Here is a 16744-nt window from a genome sequence, read left to right as displayed (position 1 = left end):
CTCCATTTCCAATATAAATCAACTTTCCACCCCAATAAGTTCCGGAATTCAAAAACCGTATTTTCGCTGTTGAGCCTACTTTTCGGCCTACTTTTCGGCAACCAATCGTAGACTCCGAATATGATCCGTATCGACAGACAAGCATAAGTACAGTCACTCGGTACAAACTCAAGCACGGCATGATATAAAAATTCCATTCCGATAGCGGCATCATAATTACAACTAGCATTTGTGTATAAGCAGAGCACAGAGCACTCAAGCTTAGAATTTAAGTTGAACAAGGTTGAGAGCGAATTTTAATTTCTTCCAAACCCGCCAATGGCGTTCGAGCTTAAGTAATTGAAAAAGGTCATAATCTGCTTCAAATTGATATGATCAGTAAATACTAGTATTTTAGATAGCTCTGACCGCCTTGCTGTCTAAGCTGTAATCACTACACTTACCAACTCTGCCATATCCTAAAACCATGCTGTCTATGAAGCGGTCCTTACCAATGCACTACTGCTGCCATGAGATGCTGCTTCAGAGGGTTTCTTGCAGTGTTCAGCATGTAAAGTGGGTGTAAAGATGACGGAGAGTTGCGGTCTTCTATGCTCTTCGGCAAGCTTCTTGTCCCGAGATGTTTGTTTTACATGCGCTCTATGTAGGTATTTGCTATCCAATTGCCCGCCAAATTGGATCGGCGGTTCCATGTTCCATGCTTGCCTAAGTTCCATGTTATGGCAAAATGGTTTGAGCTCGTCAACGTGCAAAAACTTCAAAGCTTTAACTTATTCCATTGGTGTTAAGCCGTCTAAAAGGTTTTGGTCATCCAAGAAGTAACCCCAATCACTTCTTTGCAGGTCTAATTCGCGCCAAATGGTAATATAAATAGTTTTCCAATTGCTCCTTGCTGCAAAGCGGAACCCGCCTTCTTCCTCTCTGTTATACTAGGCAGGTTCCGATAAGAGTGTCTCCACTTTTCATTCGCATAACCTGGCCTAGCCAGGGTAGCCGCTTCGTTTAAATTCGCTGGACAATATTGATGTGTCGATGTACAGTTTGTCACTAAATCATCTTCGTTACTCGCCGCAGCGAACAGTCTTCTGTTCTTGGGTAACGTACTAATCCTCTCTGGGTAGTTAGTTTGGAAGAAAACATCGACAATGTATCTCAAATTGACCGCATCCCAGGCGGGGTTTAACATAAAAGGGTTGCTAGTCTTCACATCCAACAGCATATTTTCCGCAGCTTCACGATTTCACCAGTATACTTGTTTGTTGCCTCTCCACATTCTTCCCAGGGTATGCGTAACGCGGTCGATAACTGTCACTGACCGCGATCGCTGCGTTGATGCAGCCAAAACCAAATAAGTAGCAACACTGTTAAGGACTGCTAAAGATACCTTTTCAGTTACGTTATCTAATTAAATATATTTTCCTTTTCAGTCGTTAATGCCAACAAAGTAACCGACGATGTTTCCACAATAAACGAAGATGACGAAGAAGAGGCACCATATGATGATTACGACGATGATGATGATGAATACTATAACGAAAACACATCCAAAATGGATACTAAGGCCGATACTAAAACAGAGAGCAAGACACAAACGGACGCACAAAAACCATATCGCACATATTCACAAAATTCACCCACACAAAGTCAACAGGCTGCTATACCCAACTCAGCCGATAAATATCTTTTGGTACAAAATCAAAATGGACGCATTCAAAAATATCCTTTCCGTACCACAACAGAAATGGTACCACGTGGCTTCCGTGGTACCGTTAATGTCGAGAAAAAATTCCATACAAGTACAAAAGCAGTGAAGTCTCAAACGACAGATAATGATCTCGATAGCGCCGAAGAAACGGCTAAACCGGGTAAGCCCAGCAGCAAACATCGTGCCCTGGATAGTTATGTAACTGTAACTAAATCAGTTACCGGTAGCATGGATAATACGAAAAGTCCACCGCAGGAGAATAAAAATTTCCAATCGACTTATTATACAAAATCCTCGACTTGTGGATATTTCACATTCTCTTGTAATATAGTTTATGGTGCGAATGGTCGGAGTAAAATTTGTCGTCCGAAAGCGCCAACAAATGGCAAATGTTAAGTATCTATAAAAACTTAAAAGTTTAAAATATGTTCGTAACCGTAATACCGTTAGTCGTAAGTCGTCATAGCTTAACTCGAATGTATTTTTTTGTTTGTTTAATATGCTAACACAAATGTAATTTTATAAATAATTTAAGTTTATTAATTTTGTGCAGAAGAGTAAATACATATTTGTATATTTAACAGAAGGGCAAAGAAGGCTCTAGATTTTTTTTTTTTTTATTTTACTAATATTTTTTTTTTATTTCTTTTAATATTTAGATACACTGCCACGTAATAAATCGTTAAGCAGAAACAATTAAAAAAGCTCATCGATAACTTTGTAATAAATATAATTGTTATTTTTTAACACACGACTGTAGTTTTAATGCGTTATATATTTCGATTTTCCACAAACTGAAACTAAATTTAACAAGGGATCCCAGAAAGTGGTTTCAAATATACATATCGTTAGCTTAATGTGCAAATATGCTAAGTCAACTTTTACGAATTTTACAGGAGACGAAAAAACTCAATAACTTTTTAAATACCCTTCTTTTTTCAAAACTGTGAATGAGGATACCTTAATTGCAATGCTTTTGAGTGTAGAAGCTTTGAAAAAGATAAATAAAAATCATGTATGCCAACCCTTTTTTATGACTTAGCACAATTTCCGTACTCAAAACAAATTTTTTCTCCTGACTTAGCACTTTTTACTCAATATGTTTTCCCATCACTCCTCCCCTTTAATGATTGAAATATAACACTAAAACTATATATTTGACAAAAAATACTATTTATTTGTCAAACGATTTCTAACGGTTCTGATCTGGACTCTTTTGGCGGATGGTGCGCGGACAATAATTTATTTTTAAATTCAAACAAATGCTGTGTTGTGTCTTAAACCCAAAAAAAAAAACTGCCACATACTTTATCAACAAACTAAATGCTAAATCTCTTAATCGTTGTCAAGAGAGTAAAGACTTGGGTGTCATTTTTGACTTTCTAGTCACATTGACTTCGTTGTTTCAAAATTTGTTGCAATGGTTCGGTTCAGTAGACGTAACACCAATGATTTTAAGGACCCTATTACGTTGAAGGCACTTTATATATCCTTGGTCAGAAGTGGTCTTGAATTTTGCTCAATAATATGGAATTCTTTCTATGAATCTAACTCCTAAAAAATTGAGGGACTTCAAAATTTTTTTACAAATATGGCTTTACGTATGCTTTACTGGCCAGACGACATCGCATCACAAACCAGCAGGCGCAAATTGCTTGGCCTTCAGGCTTTGCATGACAGAAGAACTTTTATCTCATTAATGCTTGCCTATAATGTAATAAACTTTAGCATGAATTGCTCTGATTTATCTAATTTGTTCATTCCATATATTCCACTGCGTGATCTTCGGCATAATAGATTACACAGGTCGACAGCATCTCAGACCCAGGAACCGGACTATATATTTTCGAAGGATTTTGATGCGATGTATCGAAATCTGGCCTCAAAATTGCTCTATCAGCTCTGGTTTTTGAGATATCCTAACCGAAAAGTGCAAAAAACACAGTTTTTGCCCATATTTGAGGTTATGTAGCCTTGCATATGTTTTCTTTCACCAAAATTAAAGGATGGCGTCTGTGAAAACAAGTCTTATTCTTTCAAATGGCGTTGAGTTTGCTCAAATATCATTTTTTTTTCTCTGAGATATCGTATTTTGAAATTTTACGGTGTGGAAGTTGATGGGTTAACAATTAAGATAAATAAGACTTATTTTAGGAAAAATATGCGAGTAAACGCTGCCCCCAGGGTTAAGTGGGTCAGCCTGCTTGCGGTATGATAGGGGTATTTTCTAGGGGTTAGGGCTGTGTGTGACTTGGTACCCGAGGGTTAGATAGTGTAGGGGTGTGGTGAGTTAGCAAACTTATGGCGTGAGACAAAATTTTAAGAAAAATAATACTCAGTTCAAGAAAATTAGTAATCGACTATATCATGTCTATGTTATCGCAATCGATTTTCAGGTGTAGAGAAAGTTAGAAACATGAAAATTTGAAAATGCGATATCCCAGCGAAAGAAAATGATATTTGAGCAAACTGAAAGCCCTTTGAAAGAAAAAGACTAGTACTTAAATTTTGGTGAAAGAAAACATCTGCAAATCTACATAACCTCAAATATGGGCAAAAACGGTGTTTTTTGCACTTTTAGGTTAGGATATCTCAAAAACCAGAGCTGATAGAGCAAGGCTAAATATGGATTCAGCACATCATAAACCTTTGGATATATATAGTCTAGTTTCTGGGTCTGAATAATGGTTAAATTTTGTCGGCCTGTGTTATTTATCGAAATAACTCATAAAACGAATTATGCTATGAAAGGACCTATAACTAGGACTATACATCTACATAGCAAATCGATTCAGTAGTTTTATTAATTTTAATAACAGCTTATATAAGTTTAAACTTGAATTGTTTTCTTAACAATTGTTTTTGTTTTTATCGGCCTATTGATAAATGATTCAGGGTTCGATTCGAGCTCAAGGCCAGAACAATAATTTTTTTCAAATGATAATTATTGTTATTTTTTAATTTTTCTAAATTTGAAAATTTGTATTTTGTTTTTGGAATAGTAAGTAGAACATTTTTCAGTCAACTTGCCATAGCTGCGCAGATAGATCCATTTCGAAGGGTGCTAAGCCTTCATCATCAGTACGCTTTAGGCATGCTGCGCTAACCATATAGCTATACAGCGGTGGTTTGTTTGACTGGCAAATTTGCTATTTTTAACTAGTCTGTAAGAAAGCACGTAGTTATCGACATGTAAAAATTTAAGTCGATAAAAGTCAGCGCAAAGCATTTATCAAACACCAAAGGAACGTCTCAATTGTGTGAATCCAATTTCAATGGGGTTGTGTTCGCAACCCTCTCAAGGGGTTGCCAGCGCAATATATAGCTTCGCCAACCCAATTGTCGACCTCACCTACCCGTGGCGAATCATGTTTCTTTGACAGCCGAGGTTCTGGCGACCCCAAGTTCCTCATGGAGCTAGGGGGTGGGGCGGGATGGCCTGGAAGTTTTAATGTGGCGATATAAGTCGTTCCCGATATGGTCGGGATACTACCTTAATAGTGCTTTGTTACCGGAACGTATGGGATCTATATCCGGCAAAGGACCAACAACATCGGCCCAAAGCCTTCGGGGAGTGTCTTTATCGTTAATACAACAACAACAAAGCATGTACTTTTAGACTGAATGAACTAAATAAGTAAATAAAATGCACGCACAAAGAAATGACTAGAAATTCAGATTGATATTATTGACTGGTTGACTTAGCACATTTTTTTTTTGAACACTTGACGACTTAGCACATTCACACATCATTGCCCACAGCACGTAAAACTAAAATATTTTTTTTTTTGTGATCCTTGTATTTTGAATTCAGTTTTAAAACTGCATTAAAATGGGGGATTCCCACGGGCCCGGTGTTTCTCAGGGAGCGCGCGATTTAGAGGTACTAGGGCATTTTTTTTAGCCCAGATTATTTAAACGACTTCGATATCGGTATCGTGAATAATGAGTTTTTGCGACTGAAGAAGTCAACGAAATAGTTCGTCGAGGTCATCAAAAGTGTCCTGTTATTTTTTCACGTGATTGTAATGACGAGGCATTTCCTACCTCGTTGTTAAACAGAATCTTGCCAAATGGAGAGAAAGTGGAGCGTGACTGGTTAGTGTGGAATGCCAATAGCAATGCTTTTTATTGCCTACCATGTCGTCTATTAAGCACCAATACTTTAAATCGACCTAATATTTATTGTGCGGATATGCGAAATTCCAGGTATGGAAGAAGCTATACGATAAACTGCCATCACACAAAAATACTCAAGATCACATTAAATGTTATATTCAATGGCGATCTTTACAAAATCTAATTCAAAAGGAGGCTACAGTTGATACAATTATCAATGAACAGCTAATTACTGAAACTCAAAAGTGGAAAGAAATTTTATATAGAATTTTGGACACTATTTTATTTTTGGGTGAAAGAACCCTAGCTTTCAAAGGCGAAACGGTGGATATTTTTTGGGCATCTAAGATCTCATAAGCCATTAGAGATCATTTGGAGAAAGTTAGGATTTCACAACAGCAGCACAAACGTTTACAAGTTCACTATCTTTCCCCAGACATTCAGAACGACTTTATAGAAATTTGTGCAAAGCACGTGAGGGAAACTATATTAGATCAAGGCAAGAAAGTCAAGTATTTTGCTGTTTCGTTGATGCTACGCCTGATGCTAGTCACGTTGACTACGTTCGTTGTGCGCTAACTCCATTTCAATTTGAAAGCAACAAATTTTACAATTCAAGAACGGTTTTTGGCTTTCGTGAATTGTAACCAAAAAACTGGTCAGAAAATCGCTGATCTAATTTGCCATATTCTAGGTAAACATGAAATCCCATTAAAAGATTGTCGTGTACAAGGGTACGACAACGGCGCCAATACAAAAGGAGCTTACAACGGAGCACTACGTCACATTCTCGACAAAAACTCGAATGCTGATTACTCGCCTTGTGCAACCCACAGTCTCAATTTATGTGGTTTTGATGCTGCAGAATGTTCTACGGCTGCAAATACTTTTTTTTTTTTTTTTCTCGGACGTTGTGGCAGTGCACTGCCCTCAAGTGGCCCGATGAAACCAGGCTAATCCTGTTTTTGGTTTTTTTTAATTCATACATACTGTGTTTTTTTTTTTTTTTATGTATCCTAATTCTTATTTATGTGTTATTTATAATTTTTTTTTATCGAGTCTTTGAGAGGCAGTGGCTTCTTAAGCGCCGAGATCTAAAACCGCTCAGCTACAGAGAAACTCATCAGCTGAGAAATTTAGATTCACAAAATACAACTATTCGGAGTTGTACAAAAATGTTTAACTATTTTCAGCAGCACTCCACTATTTTCAGTAGCACTCCTCAAAAAAAATGTGCCTGTATTTAATTAGCGAGCTTTGCTCATATTGCTTTATACAATGGTTTTTATAATTGATATTAGAGAAAAATTGTAAGTTTACAAACGGCGATGGTTACTAGGACATGTTTCTGAATTTCACTTCTTCATCAGCTAGCTTTTCGGGAGCTGAGCGTTGAACTCGAATCTCCAACATTCATATCAGTGCAAAGGTAGATGCCTTTAGCTGCTAAGCCATACGAATGTCCCCTTGTTCGCTGTACAATTAGTCTCTTAGAGACTATGTTGGAGATTCGAGTTCAACGCTCAGCTCCCGCAAAGTTAGCTGATGAAGAAGTGAAATTCAGAAACATGTCCTAGTAACCATCGCCGTTTGTAAACTTACAATTTTTCTCTAATATCAATTACAAAAATGTACCGAGCTCTCTCATAGTCTTTCAGCCAAAAGCGAAATTTGACTGTGCAAGCATACGGAGATCAAGTACATCAACAAGTTCGAATGTATCTTGCTGTCCTCAATTTGGTTCAAAGTACTGACTACGTTTAATGAAAGAAACGTGGTCCTCCAAGCTAGAGACGCTACCATAGATGTTGAGGTCCGACATCTAGATCCCGTATTAGCTGATTTGAAGTTGATCACGAACCAATGGGAAACAATTTTAAAGGAATGCAAAACACTTGCTATTCAATTGAACATCTCGCCAAAGTTTCCGGACATTCGAAAGAGAAAACCCAAACGACGTTCTGAAGATAATTTAAATGAGATGATTATGGACGATTCAGAGTCTGATTTTAAAAACAATACATTCCTGGTGATCGTCGATTCGGTAATCACTGGCATTACTGAACGATTTGCAGCTATGAGAAATTTGAGCGAGACTTTTTTCACTTTGTGGCAATTTGAAGACTTGGATGAAACTACGGTTCGGGCGAGCGCAGCAAAATTTGTCGAAAACTACAAGTCGGACATTTCTCAAAGCTTAGAATGCGAAATAATTCACTTGAAACACATTGACGAAGCAAATTTTGATAAAGGTCTGTCACCATTGGAATTGCTAAATAACACCTATGTTCAAAATCTGTATACAATTTCCCCAACATTTGTGTTGTTTTACGTATATTTTGCACTATACCTGTCCACTATATAGTTCATTCAGCGTCCTTTCAAGAATCAAAAACTTACATAGATCGTGTTCATATCAAGAGCGAGTTTCAGGACTTGCCACCATTTGTGTTGAATCCGTTTTGGCAAGACAGTTAAATTTTGATATTATTATAAAAAAATTTTGCAGCGAAAAAAGCAAGAAAAGCCACTCTTTGATATCCGAACCTTCTATATTGAATAATTAAAATTTATAATCATCATTAAATTTATCAGAAATGTATTAAAGTATTGCCAAATAACTAGAAAAGATTATTTGAAACAATATGTGACCACAATATGTGTGGAGAATTTTATTACTACGTTACAATAAAATAGTATAAACAGTAAATATTCTGTGTTAATTTTATTTTCAGCTCTTAGTCCAAAAATCATTTAGTTGATGTGGCAAACATTTTTTTTTGATGTAATCCATCAATAATGATTCATGAATGAGACGTCATTAATTCAAATTAATCAAACGTATTAGTGGATTTTTTATAGGCGGCCCGTAAATTGTTTAGTCTCGGGCCCGGATTTACTCTCTACGGCCCTGCTTATACCAAATCTTCGCCTCCATGTTTGAGCAGTCCGGCGGGTATCCCGTCATTACTTGGCACCTTGTGATTTTTAGCCGAGATATTGACATTCTCACTTCGTCATAGTTGGATGCCAGAGCGTGTTTTTCATCATCGGCAATCGGGGTATCGGGCTCGTCGGCCCCCACACTCTGTACGTCAGTTAACAGGTCGCCATTATCTTTCCTACAGGAATTTGCCATGGTCTTAAAATCTTCTGTCATTAAAAGATCATGAAATATGTATAGTACACCGAAAATAATAACAATAATATTTTTTCGCGACAAATATTTTCTTCCAGAATGTGGTGTGCTTATGGGAGCATTAATTAGTCATCCTACGCGTTTTAGGCCGACTCCATGTGCATCTTATAAGGCAGATAACTTTTTTGCGAAACATTTCATCGCAAAAACACAATCGAGGGATTGCCAAGCCACCAAATCAATTTGATGTTAGTTGTTCGCATGCTTTCAAAAAGGAAGAAAAAATATACTTCGAAAATTTAATTTTTACCCCGGCGTAGTCGTTTATTCAGGTAGTAGTTTTAAATACTCCGAACACTGGTAGCGAACTATGAGAGAAATGTAATAAATCGAAAAACTTCAAAAGCGCTACGTCATCAAACTTTTTTTTCAAATTCGATTACAAATACAACAATTCCGGAATGCTAGATCTTGGCTCATTCGTTTAAATTCCTGTAGATTAATCCACAATTCGATACAAGGTGCTATCACTAACGGTTAAGGCGCTACGTGGGTTAATCGGTTTATCGATAACTTCAGACAATTTGTGATAAACACTTGAACTAAGCCAAACGACGAAATTTTTGTTTTTGCAATATAGAGGTACCTACTTGTAGATTAATCCTCAATTTGATATATTAACCCTTCAAGGCAAAAATGGGAATTTATCGGTACACAATTGCCCTATATCTCTTGAACTAATCAAGATTTCCTAAAGTCTTGTCACTCATTTCATAGCCACCTACTTTTAGAATAATCCACAATTTGTAGATTGATTCACAATTCGATTCAAGGTCTATTACGGTTAAGGTGTTACATGGGTTTATCGGTTTTTCGATAGCTGCTGCGGATTTGTGTATATCTCTTGAATCAATCCAACGACAAAGTTTTTGTTTTTCCAATATATATGTAGATACCTACTCATAGATTTACCTACAATTTGATATAAATTACCACCATTAACCCTTCAAGGGAAAAATCTGAACTTATAGGTGTACAAAGGCCCAGCACCTATATTGCCTTATATATCTTGAACCGCGCAAGATTTTCGAAACTCTGCTTTTGCATTATATAGCCACCTATATGTGGATTGAGTGATGATTTGATTCAAGGTTCTATCATTAACAATTCAATTTCTACGTGCGATTTATCGGTTGATCGATATGTGCTGACTACTAACAGCTTTTCGTGTATATTTCTTGAACAAAGCAAAATTCAAAAGTTTTTGTTTTTGCATTCATACAGCTACCTCATGCAGATTAATCCACAATTTGATTCAAGATTCTATCGTTAATGGTTAAGGCGCCAAGTGGGTTAATCGGTTTTTCGATAACTACTGTCCATCTCTGGAACTAAGCCAAATGGCAGTAGTCATCGAAAAGCGGATTAATCCACGTAGCAGCTTAAACATTAAATATAGAACCTTGAATCCAATTTTGGTTAAATTAACATGAGTTAGCTGTATGAATGTAAAAACAAAAACTTTTGAATTTTGCCTTGTTCAAGAGATATACACAAAAAGCTGTTAGTAGCCAGCACTCATTGATCAACCGATAAATCGTACGTAGAAATTGAACTGTTAGTGATAGAATCTTGAGACGAATTGTAGATTGTTCCGCAAGTAGATGGCTATAAAATGCAAAACAAGAGCTTCAAAAATCTTGCTCGGTTCTAGAAATATAGCGCAATTAAATGCTGGGTCATTTGTGTATCGATAAATTTCCAGTTTTGCCTTGAAGGGTTAATGATGGAAACCTTATTTCAAATTGTGATTAATCTACAAGAAGCGAGGAACATTTAGGAGACTCTTAACTAAATAACTATGCGATTTCATCAATAAAACACATTGATTGCTTGTAATAATTTGTTTGTTGTATTATTATTTTTTAATTAATATTTTTTTTCTTGCATCAATGTTTTTTTTGCCATAATTTTTTTTTTGTCAATTTCCTTTTTTTAATATTTTTTTTTTAATTTTCTGTATGCTCTCATTTATTTCAAATTGTTCTTTGACTTCAAATACGTATTTCTACGTACATACATACATATTTTACGTAAATGACATTTTATTAAACGTACCCTTTATTTACTTATTACAACTTTCCTTACACATTCATATGACACATTCAAATTTGTTTTTTTATATATAAAGAAATTTGTAAGTTGTTACATAATTTGTTATTTTGTTGTTGTAGCAAATACTACACTGATATATAAGTTTAAGTTATAAATAATGAAAATTATTTTACAATTTAGTGTTGTGTTGTGGTTGTTGCTAAACTATCATACTCTGTTTAGGTATTTAGAAAAGACATTTTCAATAAGTGCTACTGGTTTTGTGTTATTGTTTTTGTTTTTTTTTTTTTGTTATTGTATTGCAGTTATTTCTTTTTATTACTATACTAATTTTCAAGTGTTAAAACACTAAAGTTCAGAAAATCTGAATTATTTTTTTTTTTTATTTGTAAGTTTAAATTAAGTTTATTTTTATTTTTTTTTTTGCTGCTATTTATTGTTGCAATTTGATAAAACTTTTTAGGTTTACTGCTATGCTTTTTTGATCAATTCTTCTGCTCTGTGTTTTGGTTTTTTTTTTTTTTCATATATATAAATCTTGTTTTTTTTTTTTTGTTTAAAAGGGCGGTTATTGGCTTTTGCTTTAAATGTTTTCATTTTCAAAAAAAAAAAAAAAAAACAATTATACATACATAGATTTGAAATATTGATTGCGGCAAAAAACCAAATATTTTTTATTTTTGCTTTTAATTTATTTATTTTATTGCCGTTTTTGTATATGCATATTTTTAGTTTTTTCAAGTGTGCTTTTGTTGTATAAATTTGTAAACTTTTCACCATTAATATAATGTTTACACCCAATGTTTACACACAATTTTCACAGTTGTTTAGGGCTCAAATGCAAATATTTTTGTATTAGATGATTTTTTTGTTCTAAAGTTCCTTTAATTTTTAAATATATTTAAATGTATACACACTTATTATTTAGCATATTTTTGTTATTTAAATCTTTCACACATTATACATACATACATATGCAAATGCTAACAAAACTTATACCCATATGCATGTATGAAGTGCTATAAAAAATTAATGTTTTGTTTATTAAATTTTTGCTTTTTTACATATTTTTGCGCATACTTTTAGGCGCATATCAACATATTTTTACATACATAGTACACATAGATCGTTTTTATAAATCTGAGGAATTATTTAAAAAACAACGACTAGTTAAAAATTTCATTTAAGTTTGGAAAATATTTGAAATTTGAAAAATTTTGCGTTTGTTGTAATTTTTTTAATATTTTGTTTTGCTTCTGCATATTATGCGTGCTACATTTAAGGATGATGGTGAGGCAAAGAGATGCATTCATAATTTAGTTAAATTCATACATTTAGGCGTTAAATGTGTATATACTAGCTGTTTACTTACATATATAGCATGTAGTAGTATTTTGTTCGAAAATCAACAAATTTTCATTATTTATTATTTACGTAATTATTTACTATTACATTACTATTATTATTTTATCTTAACACAACTTCAGCTCTAAATGAACTAAAAAAGTATTTGCTTGCGCCAAAAAGCATCTAATATTTAGCGACATATCTATTATACTGTCAGAACTTAGTAGACAATATAGTCTCGTTTTTCAGTATTTGTTTAAACTACAGTTAAAGTTGGCATGATTACATTCTAAACAATTTCAACGGAAGCTTAAACTAACAGTGAAAAACTGAAACTTCGTATACCTGGCATGGTGCAAAGTATTGCATGATTTTAGGCTCATTTTGCTGTACAAATTAAACGAGAACGAAGAGTCAACCTAAAACTAGTATGGCCGAAAACTGGGACGGTTCACTACCATCATTCAGCAGTAAGTATTCGAAATAAGTCCATGCGTAGAGATACAACCGCAAGATGGCCAATGAAATGAGATCATCGGGATACTTAGCAATATCGATAGCACTCAAGGATATTTCCTTTACTGTGTGAAAAAGCTGAATTGTCCAGTAGCTGGTAAAACCATCGGGCTTGCATGGGTTCCTGGACAGAGGCGAGTTGTTGACAACAATCAAGCGAACAGCCTACTCAAGAAGGCAAATACTGCAAGGCCTATAGGCCTTGAACCCTTTGTATTACTAGGAACTTACAATACAGAACGAGCCCAAGAATAAAAACGTTTTTTTCTTTGTAAGAAAAAGAAACTGGATTGAAATAACAGCGATGCGACTGTGGAATGCATTGTTACGGCTTATGACACAAATGCATAGCAAGAATAAATCTCTTCAACTTTCAACAGAGGTCACTGCAGACTTTAAAATCACAAGCACAGTTTTGCGCTGTTGGAACTGCAGAGCATATGAATGCTATGCTATTGGGAGAAGAAGACTAAAAAATTTGGCTCATCCACATGAAGTTGATGAACTTACTCGATTTCTTTCGGATATTTGGCATGGGCAAGGTTTTGTGAAGAGAAGAGTGTAAAACATTGATATAGGTCAGAGTGGATTACCTTAAACTTTGCTAAATGTAATTCCATTCTACTAGGTTGAACTGGCCGGTCAGAAGGGATCTCGCATAGACTGAATGTGTCCTGTGTTATCAGAATGTGTGTGACGACCAAACGGAAAACCTCAACTAGGTACCAGGGCCAACCAACAGTTCAATAGTTTTATGAACCAAAGTTTAAAATTAAGTAAAATCTATTGAATTTTATTAACTTAGTAAAGAGGCTTAACAAAACCTAAACGCGATGGGAACATATTTAAGGACTGTTTTCACCATATTCAGTTTGTCACTTAACTATAAGTTATCGAAATTTTCGTATTCTCCACGTGAGCTGAAACCATTATAAAGGTTTACAAGCAAGAAATGTTTGTTTCCTTCTCTTTCTAACATACTGCCGTTTGACACTTACCAAAGTGTCAAAACGATGCGAGATATGGGTTGCTGTGATGGTACATTTTTTAGGAAAAATTTAATATGAAATATGTAGTGCATTATACGGGAAATATCTAAAATTTTACAAGAAGGGAGTATCCAAAGACGCGTTGTTATATAAACATTAAGAATGCAGACAGGGAAATAATTTTTCCACCTGTTCAAAAGTTATCTGCGAAATATAGTGCTACACATACTACTACACTACAGCTACTACTTTATTTAGTACCAAAGTAGTACAACGCTGCTGAATAGCCTCCACAAAAAAAGGAGGTAGATCAAACATTATGGTTAGGTGAGCGCAGCTGTGAACGAACAGCTGATATATATCTTACTTGTAAACCTTTACAATGGCTGAAACTTCGCGACTCAGTTAAGTGAAAAGAAAAAAAAAAAATGAAAACAAACGTCAGCTGTTTTGCTGGTTTTCGTGTATTTACAATAGATTTTTGCGATATGTTCTCCAAAATATTTACAATGATTAATTTAACGGAGGGTTGGTCTCCCTATGTTGGTGTACAAGTCAGAGGGAAGAATTGCTACCATCCAGTTAAATTCGAACTTAACTAGAGATGGTGGAAACGGCGTTTATTAAGGTGCTTAGTTTGCGGCGATTTACGTGCAAACTCAAATATAACATTTTATAGGTTTCTAATTACTTAGGATACTAGGGATATTAGGTAATATACAATTTCTCCAAAGCTCCCAATTTTATGTTGAATTATGTTTTTGTGTTTTTATTATTTCGTTGTTCTACCTAAGAATTTCTTTATGTAGGAGAGGAAATCATAAATGTTTACTAATTTGCGTGTGCTTATTCTCCTTCTTCTCTCGACAAATATTTATACGTGCAAGACTTTTTTTATTATTTATATATTCTCTAAATATTATTAAATATAATTTTGCATGCTCAGCATTGTTTTATTTGTTGTTGGCTTTTTTTGTTTTTATCGTGGTTATGTTCTGTGTTTCCTGTTCCTTTTTTCATATTTCAAAGTATATTTGGTGGTTTTTGTTGTGTTAAGAAACCTCCTGGGAGTTTTTTATGCCTCATATTAATTGTGCTATATCTAAATCTATACTTTTAATTAACTTTTTTTTTTAACTTTTATTGGTGTTCATACATTTTAAAATACTACAACTTGGATATTGGCAAGAATCTTTAGCTTGGAAATAAAAAGAGGGAAAAGTTTTTAACTTTGCTTATACGTATTTATTTAAATTTTTTTTCATGCTAAAAAAATTAAGTCGAAACTCTATTATTATTATTTGCATGACCTAAAAAATATTTTTGTTTCGCTACATCAGAATACGGTTGTTTAGTTAGTCACGCACTATCATATATATTATTTCCAATTGCTGTTTTTATGTACGGGCCCCATTTTCGCTTTTATTTGGAATCTAAATCTATAAATAAAGTTTTGGTTGTAAAAATGGAGATTCGGGTTATTAGCGAGCTTTGGGCAATTTTGGTCGTAGTGCATTTGTTTAGCTATATTTTATTAAGTTAATAATTTGTTAAAAATAAACGATTGTGAGCATACAAAGAAATCTATTTATTCTATGACACTATTGTAAATATTTGCACTGCATATTTGCATTGCCGGCAGTTGCTACCATACCAGTGCAAGCTGTAAGTTTTAATTGATTGGCAGAACAGCTGATTTCTGTTGATATTTGATAAGCGACTTTATATTGTTTGCCCAAGATGCGCACTGGTCCGACTCGTTACCAATAATAACTTATCGAAACTCTCGTTTTCTCTAACCTAACTGAAGCATCGACTGTCGGTAAACCAAAAGTGTGAACAAAAGTCAGCTGTTTTTCTGCTTTTCATTGTATTCACAATCGATTTTTGCGATTTCTTCTCTGAAATGTTCACAATTATCGATTTAACTAGTGGTTAGCCCCAGCGGATGGTGAAAGCGAAAATGTCAAATATCCTCCAGATAAACTCTAGATCATTGTTTACTATATAGTTTGGCAGCTAAATTGAGGTTATGTTGCGAATAGAGTGGAAGGCAGTGAAACAGGCAGTCGAATGACATATACCCTTCAAAAAACGCGAGTACTCCATAAATAGTGTAAGGAATACTCCTTTAGACGTATAGGAGTGTTCCAAAACTAATCTGTATTCATACAAAAAATGTGCTCCAATTAACATTGCGATGTCCTAGGAGAGGAGTAGGTGAGGCCACTCTCGCTTTGTTTATTAGTATTCCATAGAGTACATACGTGAGAGTACTTTTCAAAGTACTTTCACTGTAGTACTCCATGGAGCACCCACAGAGGATCATATGCCAAAGTACTAAAGAGGAATTGTGTCGGAAAGAATTATCGAAGTGAATTTAAAATAAAATGAGAGTAAATGAAGAGGGGCAATACAACTTTTATATTTTATATTACGAATATTGTTGTTATTTAGCATTTGCGTGAATAAAGAAACTAATATTTCTCTATACATACTATAGTATGTATACATAAAACCAGTGCGCGGTTGCATTTTATCAGAGTTGCCATAGTAAATTTTATTATCAGTTATTTGCATGCAATATTTTACTTTTGGGAACTCTGTTCGATCGTCATCGTGTCGTGATCACTGTCGTTAAAAAACGAGCAATGATAGGCGGAGGGTGGACCGCAAACGCATTGAAAAGGAGTATTGTTAGATTACTCCAACATGAAGAAAATGGAACACGTAATCCAACAATTTTTGCAGGGTAATAAAGGAATGGTGTTCGGAGTTTTTTCAAAGTTGAAACGAAAGTGTTAAGATGCTAAG

General features: G+C 34.7%; 1 protein-coding gene across 3 annotated transcripts in view; it reads left to right on the top strand.

Annotated features, from left to right (window-relative positions):
- The window catches only part of prc (pericardin), a 32151-nt gene extending 29695 nt beyond the window's left edge, over window positions 1-2456 (top strand). For all 3 annotated transcript variants that reach the window (XM_067787576.1, XM_067787573.1, XM_067787575.1), the window contains exon 11: window positions 1428-2456. In XM_067787576.1, coding sequence (XP_067643677.1) covers window positions 1428-2101 — 674 coding nt within the window. In that variant the 3' untranslated portion in view covers window positions 2102-2456. The remainder of the gene's footprint in view (window positions 1-1427) is intronic.
- Window positions 2457-16744: the final 14288 nt, after the last annotated feature.

The sequence above is a fragment of the Eurosta solidaginis genome, chromosome 5, assembly GCF_040869045.1.
Source record: "Eurosta solidaginis isolate ZX-2024a chromosome 5, ASM4086904v1, whole genome shotgun sequence".
NCBI lineage: Eukaryota > Metazoa > Arthropoda > Insecta > Diptera > Tephritidae > Eurosta > Eurosta solidaginis.
Note: the sequence above shows the minus strand (reverse complement) of the source record. Positions and strands in the feature narration are given on the sequence as shown.